The following is a 9,157-nucleotide window of genomic DNA, read 5'->3' on the forward strand; positions in this document are numbered from 1 at the left end:
CAGTGCAATAATACTCTATACATTTCTCCAATTACACTGTATAATGGCTTGAGAAATTGGCAAGAAGTAGCGTCAATAGCTTAAACACTAACTGCAGTCATCAGCGCGTGTAAGCGCTACTTAAAGTCACAGTGACTCAGAGTTAGGTAGAGCATCTTTAGCTTCCGTAACGTGACATATTTCTGCATGAAACTGAATACGCAGGCAGAGTATAGTCACGAGAGGGATTTGATCAAATCATTGAGATTCAGATCGATCATTACACATTACATTAGAAGGAAGACGACAAGGGCTAAATGAGTAAATTAGAGATCAGCCACTCTCTATTGACAATGTAAACAGTTATTGCTGACTAACGTCCACACACACACACACACACACACACACACACACACACACACACACACACACACACACACACACACACACACACACCTCTGATTTGATGGTTCCACATTGTCAAATGTGGGAATTTGTTGCTTTTCCTGATGATGTGATGAAGATAGGAAGAAGTGGAAATTTACATGACAGTAAATGGAATATTTTTGGGGTTTGGGCTGTTAGTCAGACAAACCAAGACATTTCATGACGATGACGTCACCTTGTGCATTGGTCATTTTTCACTGTTTTCTGATGTTTTATGTACAAAACAGTAAATCAATTAATCAAGAAAATAAATGGCAAATTAATCAATAATGAGAATACTCATTAGTTGCAGCCCTAGTGGTTGTGAGGGGTTTTGCTGTTGGGAGGGGGCTGCCCTTTGCCTTCCACTTCTTTGAAGATTCAGTTTTCTTATATTCAACATAAAAGGGTATTTTTGTGCAAAACTAATAATTAGAGCTTAAAAAAAGAAAAAAGAAATATGTTGATGAAAAAACTCAATCTTTTTAGTCCAGTTTTAACCTTGTTCCATGCTTCTCTCTCTGTCTAATCTTTTCAACTTATCATTTTCATCTCTCCCCCTCCCTTCTGATTCTCTCTCTCTTCTATCTCTGCCCACCTTTTCTCTATTCTTCTTTCCTCGTCCGTTTCCTCCACTTTCTCCACCATCTCTCTTTCCTTTCCACTCCCTCCTATCTTCATCACATCATCATTATATCGCCTCTCTCTCTCTTTCCCATCAGCCATCTGATGTCCTGTTAGCACTGACCTAGTTGGAGGGTTGCCTCCTCAGGGCAGAGCAACACACACAGACACACACAGACACACAGACACACACAGACACACACACACACACACAGCTGCTGCTTATTTTCAATTCAAACTAAATATATGAGGTTCATGTACATGAATCAGATCAGATCTACATGGAATCATATGCACGCTCTGATTCCTCTGACCTCTTTTTTAATGAAGATAGACTTAGTGTAGAAATCCCTGCTATTAGTTTTTTTTCATTTTTTAATGATGCAAATACAAAGCTGAAAACATGGAAAGACCTTTCAACCTTAGTCGATTGACAGAAAAATGATGTACGACCATTTTGATAATCAATAATTGTTTGAGTCATTTTTCAAGCAAAAATAGTGGAAAAAAAGTCAAATATTACAGTTTTCAGATTTCAGATAAATATGCTTCTTTTCTTTGTTATATATCATTGTTAAATGAATGTTTGAGGGTTTTGGACTTTAAGTTGAACAAAATGAGACATCAAGACGTCACCTTCAGGTCAGTGAAATTTTTCGAGAATTTTTTGATGCATCATACAGTGAACGATTAATCAAAAAAAAACAAAAACCAAAAAACAAAAAAAAAAAAAAACCCGTAAGATAAATCAGTTATAAAAATAATCATTAGTTGCAGCCCTAAACAAATGTTTCGTATTTCAGTTTAGCAAAATAAGTTTTTCACATTAAATTTTAGTAAAAACATTTTCTTTCAGATCCTGGATAACTACACAAACCTTGTGATATTATTGTGTGTGTTAAGCCAGGTTTTTAAGGTTGGCAAATTAACACCTGAAATGGGCAAACTCCAGTGAATCTATAAAATCTATTATAGATTCAAAGACTCAGTTTAAATCTAAAGTGCGACACACACTGGACAGGACATACAGACAGAAAGAGTACTTAGGTAAAAGTGAAGACTGACATAAAAGGCTGCTTGTGTGGTGTGTTCACATGAGAAGCTCTTAAATCTGAGAGCTGCAAACATGATGAACTAAGCTATGTTGTTTTTTCATACTTGTCATCAGGGCTAATCCTGAATTAGAATTTTCTCCGTTAACTTTGAGTCACCCAATATTAGTCTGTAGTCTGCCATGTGCTTGTGGTTTCTATATATACAGTACTGTGACAACATTTTAGACACATTAGATTCTTATCCATCACAAGACAGTATCAGGGAGGCATCTGATCGGTCCCAAGTTCATTCTGAAGCAATACTGATTTGATTTAGGTTTTTTCTGTTTCCTGCACTTTAAGTGATAAATAAATACAATTTTTAGAGCAAACTCACTTTACTTTTAGTGCCTAAAACGATCCTTTTCATTTCTGATTAATTTGCTGATTATTTTCTCTAGTAATCATTTGGTCTATCAAAAGGGAAAAAAAAAAAAAGTCCATCACAACTTCACAGGATCCAAGCTGACGTCTTCAAATGTCTTGTTTTATTTGACCAAGAGTCCAAAACCCAAAGATGTTCAGTTTAATATTAGATATGGCAAAGAGAGCAACAGCAAGTTGTGCCGTCTGAGAAGCTGGAAAACTGACTGAAACAATGAATCAACTATTAAAGTAGTTGATCAATTAATCATTTTGTTAATCGTCAATTGTTTCAGCCTTTATATTTTATATATATAAAAGATATATAAAATATAGAATTTAAATATAATATCATCATCATCAGAGATAACTAAAAGTGTGCGTCTCGGTCTTAGTTCAAATGTAAAACCCTCCGTCCTGACTGGCAGCTGGCAGCTCTGTCAGCGGAGGAGTCACATTGGACGCCGGTAGAGGAGGTCGTACCAGCCTCTGGTTCAAAAGGGGTTTAGTCGACTTCACTTCAGGAAACGGACATTAGTTGCACTGCCCAGTTTCCATCACTGTCAGTTTTGAAGTTAGGTGGTTTTGAGATGAGACTGTTTATACGGCGCTGCTGTTATCCTGCATTGCTCTGTGTACAGTGATGCAACTATAAAAAAAATGCAGTGAGTCGACAAAATTAAAGTGTGTGTGTGTTTGTTTGAGAGTGTGTATTTTCTACATCGACCATGGGTGGAAGTGTGTGACAGAGGGGAATCTGTGAGTGTGTCAGAGTGAGATACACCTCCTAACTCTTTATAAGAGCCTCTCTCTGTGGCTTTGAACCAGATCCAACAAGTCCCAAGTCTGAACCACTCTCTCACACACACAAACTCTCACACACTCTCACACACACACACACACACACATACACGACAGCCATCAACAGCCAGCAGCTTGCTTTTACCGTACAAGGACAGATTCCTCTCTCCTGTCTGCGTGTTAGCTCTTACAGGAGGTTATCTCCACTTCAAATACATAACTGGTAAATGGTGATAAATTTCAGTGCTGGAGACGACTCTTCTCTGCTTGTTGTTAAAAGTTATTCTGGCAAATGCAAGAAATTACTAACTGCAGTAGATGTAGATGAGGCAGGTTGAGTCAAAGTGCATTCGCCAAATGACACCACTTGTTGCTAAATCAAGGTTTCTAAAATGTTTAACAAATAACATTAAGACTTTTTAAGACCTTTTAATATCACACAGAATCAAATTCAACACCGTTTTCATGGTCATAGGGGTCCAATAATGATGGAAAATACAGACATTTTTATCACATTTTTGTCCCTGCTGTTCATAGCAATAATTCCTAGTAATATAATTAATAAATTAACATGACCTTGACCCATGGATGGATCGTGGAACAGGCCGCCAGTTCACAGGCCCAGGGGCTCAAGAGAGACCAGAACCTGGTCCAGCCCCAGGAGACCAGAACCTGGTCCAGTTTTTTTACTCCCAAAAATCGGCATCAGCCCAAAAAATCCAGTATCGGTCGGGCTGTAATTCAAAGACAGGGCTTAGATTTGATGTTTGTAAATTGTTTTTAATTGATTTCACAACCACCAAGACTACAAGAAGACTGTCACAAGGTGATATCAATCCAGTTTTCAGTGAGCTTAGCATTTTGCCACCCCCCCACAACCAATTTCAAAAATTCATTGGATCTGGATTCACACCAAAGACGAAGTCACCCAAACTGACATGAAAAACATAACATTCGCTGAAGAGCAAGTTGTTAGGGTTCCTGAAAGACACACAAAACGACCACAAAGACCACCTTTTTTCTAAAAACTACACTTGTCCATTATGAGTCGATGAGCTTCCTAGCTGCTGTTCCACAACAACCAACTAATGTTACTATCCACGGAAGGCAAGAAAAATTATTCAAGACCTTTGTAAGTTAGGAAGTTAAGACTTTTTAATACCTTCTAAGGCATTTGTTTGATTAAAATGAATTCAATGCTTTTTAATACTTTTCAAGACATGCAGACACCCAGTAAACAACTGCTAGAATGAGCTGAATATCACAGAAAACATTAAAAAGGAGTTTTGGTTTAACAGAAAAATGTGAATAATGTCAAGTTGCACACATGATCAGCTCAGGTTGCCAAGCTTATGATCACAAACTCATCTTTCCAAATGCTCAGCCTGTTTCGCCCCCGCAGGAGCTGTTCCTGGCACCAACACTGAAGGTGGAGGCTGATACTCCTTCAACTGGAAAACCAATCGCCATGGTTTCCAACTAAAAACACACACACACACACACACACACACACACACACACACACACACACACACACACACACACACACGACCACTGTCCATGTCCAGCCTCCTGCAGTGGTACCATGTGTTTTCAATGAGCAGCAGGAGGTCGAGTTACATTACGACTACCTCTGCTGACAGCTAACTGGTACCAGCTGTGGAGGACCCAGAGGGAAAAAAGCAGGACGGGACTGGGGGTGGGGGTGTCTGCACATGCTCAGTACAGGCCAGCTCAGGAGCTTCAATGTAGGAAATGCACAAATGCTTAAATCCCAAGTTGTGTTTTATGAAAAATAAATGTCGACTAATGGATGTAGAGTTTCGGCTCCTTTTCTTGCTTCAGTTCCCTCAGGTTCACATCAAGTTCACCAACTTTTATCACATTGGGAGGGGTCAGATATTTTTACTATGACTTTTCTTACAAAGTAAATTTTCTAACAAACTGTGTAGATATTCCGAGTTTCTCTCTGTAAAGAAGAGAGCAGCACGTTAAGGCTCTAACTGTGTACATTGTAGCTTCAATTTCTGTCTCAGTTTACAAACCCACAACATACAGTGGAGATGTGGGAGGTGTTATATTGGGCAACCTGGGCTCCTGCCATAACAGACCATTTCAGATAGACATTTTACCAATTTACAACATTAGGAGCAGGGATGTTTGAAAATTTTAACACATTAAACTCTCCAAGTTAAGGTTAGGGTGTCCAATTTTTAGGCAAATTCCTCTATCACATTAATGATCAAAAGGGCTGCAAATTGTCAACAAATTGCCCAAATTTACAGGGTGCAATTTGGCACTATCAAATTACTTGTGTGGTTGGACCAACAGTCCGACAGCCAAAAACATTTAGTCTACAAAGACGTAAAAATCAGACAAAAATCAGCAAATCCTGACATCTGAGAAGCTGAAACCAGCAAATGTTTGGTATTCTTGCTCAAAAAATGACTCGAATAGTTAACTGATTATCACAATAATTGCTGATTAATTTTCTGGCGATCGACTAATCGATTAGTAGACTAATCATTGCAGCAGTCATTCAAAACCTTTACCTCAATTTTAATAGATCAGGAACTGTCTGATCAGAACAGACACAAGTAAACAACATTACCTATCTGACCAGGCATTTGATGCCTCAGTACTTGACAGTTTTTAAAATTGATATGAAGAGTATTATTATAACAATATAACAAGAGGCAGCCGCCCTGCTTTAAATAAATGCAGAAAGATTTAATCCTGACGTTGTCTGAGTGCACTATGGCCACTTTACCCAGGAGGGGGCCACACAGGGCCAACTAGGGCTTAACATGGGTCAAGTCTGAATCCAAATATTTAGCCCATAAAAAGGATCAACAGCACGATTGGATTATATAACAGCTCGCATCATCTGCTGGCAGTAGGAATGTAGGCCATCCACTGGGTACTGAGCTAAGGGGGCCTGTTTGGCCCCTTTAGGACATGTAGTACGAACAGTCTAATGAACTAGAAGAATTTTTTTTTTCCCCTCAAGAAGACGTGGTATGATTGCTGAGAGGAAAAAGTTACTGCTCACAGAGACAGAAGAGAGCGTTATGAGTTATTTCAACAGATGAAAACGAAGGAAGGGTGAAAGAGGGGAATGAAGGAAGGAAGAAGGGAAAAGAAAAAATGATTTAAAAAAAAAAACTGGACAAAGGAAAGATAGACTAGAAGGATAGAAAGAATAAAGAAACAACAGAAAAGGATAGAGAAAGGAAGAAAGAATAAAGGAAAGAAAGTAGGAGAAAGAAGGAAAGAAGTGAACAAAGGCAAAAAGTTAAATCATTACTTCATCATTGTGTATTAATTAAAGAAAAGAGAGACTGCTAATGCAGCTTGTTCTGTTGACTGACAGTGAAATTCACACACAGAGCTGCAGAGATGTGACAAATATGAAATGTGGCGATGAACAGGTGTGTATTTAGAGCTAACTGAGGAAGAACAGTTGTCCATAACAGCCTCGCCTACCCACGTATGAACTGCACACACACACACACACACACACACACACACACACACACACACACACACACAGCATTCATGTCTTCACAAACCAACCAAGGAGAAGGATGGTAACCTAATAAACAGCTATCTAACTGGCCATTTCTTATGTAAATAAGAAATAAGAAGTTGGTTATAAGTTGTTCTTGGTTGCTGTCTGAATGTGTTGTTGATCATCACTGGATGTCACAGATAAGCAGAGCTGAAACAAAAGGCGATCAACAGAAAATTAATCGGCAACTATTTGATAATTGTTTGACACTTTCAAGCAAAAATGCTGAATATCACTTAATTCCGGCTTTACAGCTATGATGATTGCTGTGTGATGTCAGGATGTGGTATTAAAATTGAACATATTTGGGTTTTGGACTGCTGATCAGACGAAACAAACAACTTGAAGACGTCACCTTGGACTCTGGGAAACCATGATGGGCAACTTTTGCTATTTTTGGACATTTTTTGGATGAACCGCTTACCAACCAGTCTGTCTCTCTCTCTCTTACTTGCCTGTTCACCACCATTCTGACAACATTATACAGTCCTACTTCTGCAGCACAGTGTTGTCCCGATAATGCATCAGAGAGTGTAGTAACACAGTTTGTTCCAACCCTGCCTTTGTACATACAGAGGGTTTTCTAAGTCATCAACTAAAGTTGGGGAACTTCATTTACTTCCATTGCTACAGGAAAAAGCTGGAAGTGAACTAGTTTCTAATCCCTGAAAAAGGCATGTTTTCTATGAAATTTACATGATCTCTCAGTTTTTGGTGACCTCAACTTTTTTTTTTTTTTTTTTTAAAGCACATTTAAGCCGACCTTTGTAACATTTAAGATTTTTCACTAGACTTGAGCTGCTTTAATTTCAATAAGAACTGGAAAAACTGGGGCGGAGAAATTGAAAATGAATCCTATTTGTTTTTTATTGTACTTTGTTCTAGCAACTTTGCCATCTTTTGTTTAACGATATAAAGGATATGACTGAGATGATGGATATGAATTATTCGAATGATGATTAAAAATCGGCATCTTATTTAAGAAGAGCTGGGCAGCTCAGGAAGAGAACCTCGTATCAATCATGAGTGGGGAGACGATGATGATGATGATAATTGTGATGATTCATCCATGTGTGCATTTTCCAGGGGTTTTTTTTTTTTTTTTTTTTGTTTTTTTGGAATAATTATTTGAATGTGGACAGTCTGCTGGAAGTTGCTGAAAACTGGTCACGTGTTTGATGTAAAGGCGTCTGACAATCCCACGAGGGATGGGCCACAAAATGGCATGACACTTCAGTTAAATTCAATCAATTCATTTATTAATTTCTTTGAATTACAGCTGTTGGACATACAAAAAACTTTAAGACCTAATCTTAGGCTCTGGTGATGGACATTAATCCTTTTGGTAATAGTGAATTTCCCAAAACCCAAGATGATGTTAATGATTTAAAAATGACTAAAAATTCATTGATTGATCAAATAATTGACAATTAATTTTCTGTTGGTGGAGTAATCCATGCTGTAGTTGTTTTAACGGTCAGTTTTAACTGGGCCGTCCTTTCGATGGTTTATGGTTCACACTAGGGAGAAATCGGAGAACGCGTACGGCCAGACTCCCATAGAAAAATCGCCATGTATTGATTCCCTGCTTGTCTGCTTGTTACACCGCCTGCAGAAGATGCTTCAAGACATTTTACGAATAAACAGGAATCCCTCTTTCATTCGGCATGCATGCAATAAATAATTTTACTAAAATGTCAACTTTTAGAACTAAGTCACTTAAATGACATTCCAACAGTCACGTTTCACCGCAACACGCCGCGGTGCAGTGTACACCAGTTTTAAAAGTTGAATTTCCATAAAAACAGCAGTATTTGGTGGATTATTTGTCAGCCGAATTGGCTTGAAGACCCTAGATATTCAGCCATAAAATAAACCAGTTTTAAAATTAAAATCCGCCGGAGTTTTATCTTTCATACAAAAGCTAACGGTAACATAGCGGAGCTCGGTACGGTCATTCCATCACTCCCCTCTCAAAAACGCCCACTCCCTGCCAACATTACCCCGACATGTCATCCGGACGTGACTTATGAGGCTCGGTGTTTAAACACTAGCATGTACCTGGACATAGTTGCTTTCGCAGTACTCCGCCACTCTCTCCAGGTTGGCGAAGCTGTCCAGCAACGCTCTCCGTCCCGCAGGAATTTCCTCCTCCAGCAGCATCTGTAGCTCCGCCATCTTTACATGGCTTTTACTACTAACGGCTGCGGCGCGCGCTGACCGGACGCGTCCTGCTGCCTTCAGGGACTGTGGGGAAATCTCCGAGCGTGACATGGCAGCCGAGAACAAATGGGAGGGT

The 9,157-nt window shown here is 39.0% G+C and overlaps 1 protein-coding gene across 3 annotated transcripts in view; it reads right to left on the reverse strand.

The window, feature by feature from the left end:
* Positions 1-9,152, reverse strand: part of LOC120801591 (abl interactor 2-like) — a 35,998-nt gene extending 26,846 nt beyond the window's left edge. For all 3 annotated transcript variants that reach the window (XM_040148742.1, XM_040148743.1, XM_040148741.1), the window contains exon 1: positions 8,920-9,152. In XM_040148742.1, coding sequence (XP_040004676.1) covers positions 8,920-9,132 — 213 coding nt within the window. In that variant the 5' untranslated portion in view covers positions 9,133-9,152. The remainder of the gene's footprint in view (positions 1-8,919) is intronic.
* Between the last annotated feature and the right edge of the window lie 5 nt (positions 9,153-9,157).

This window comes from Xiphias gladius, chromosome 16 (assembly GCF_016859285.1).
Source record: "Xiphias gladius isolate SHS-SW01 ecotype Sanya breed wild chromosome 16, ASM1685928v1, whole genome shotgun sequence".
Classification (NCBI taxonomy): domain Eukaryota; kingdom Metazoa; phylum Chordata; class Actinopteri; order Istiophoriformes; family Xiphiidae; genus Xiphias; species Xiphias gladius.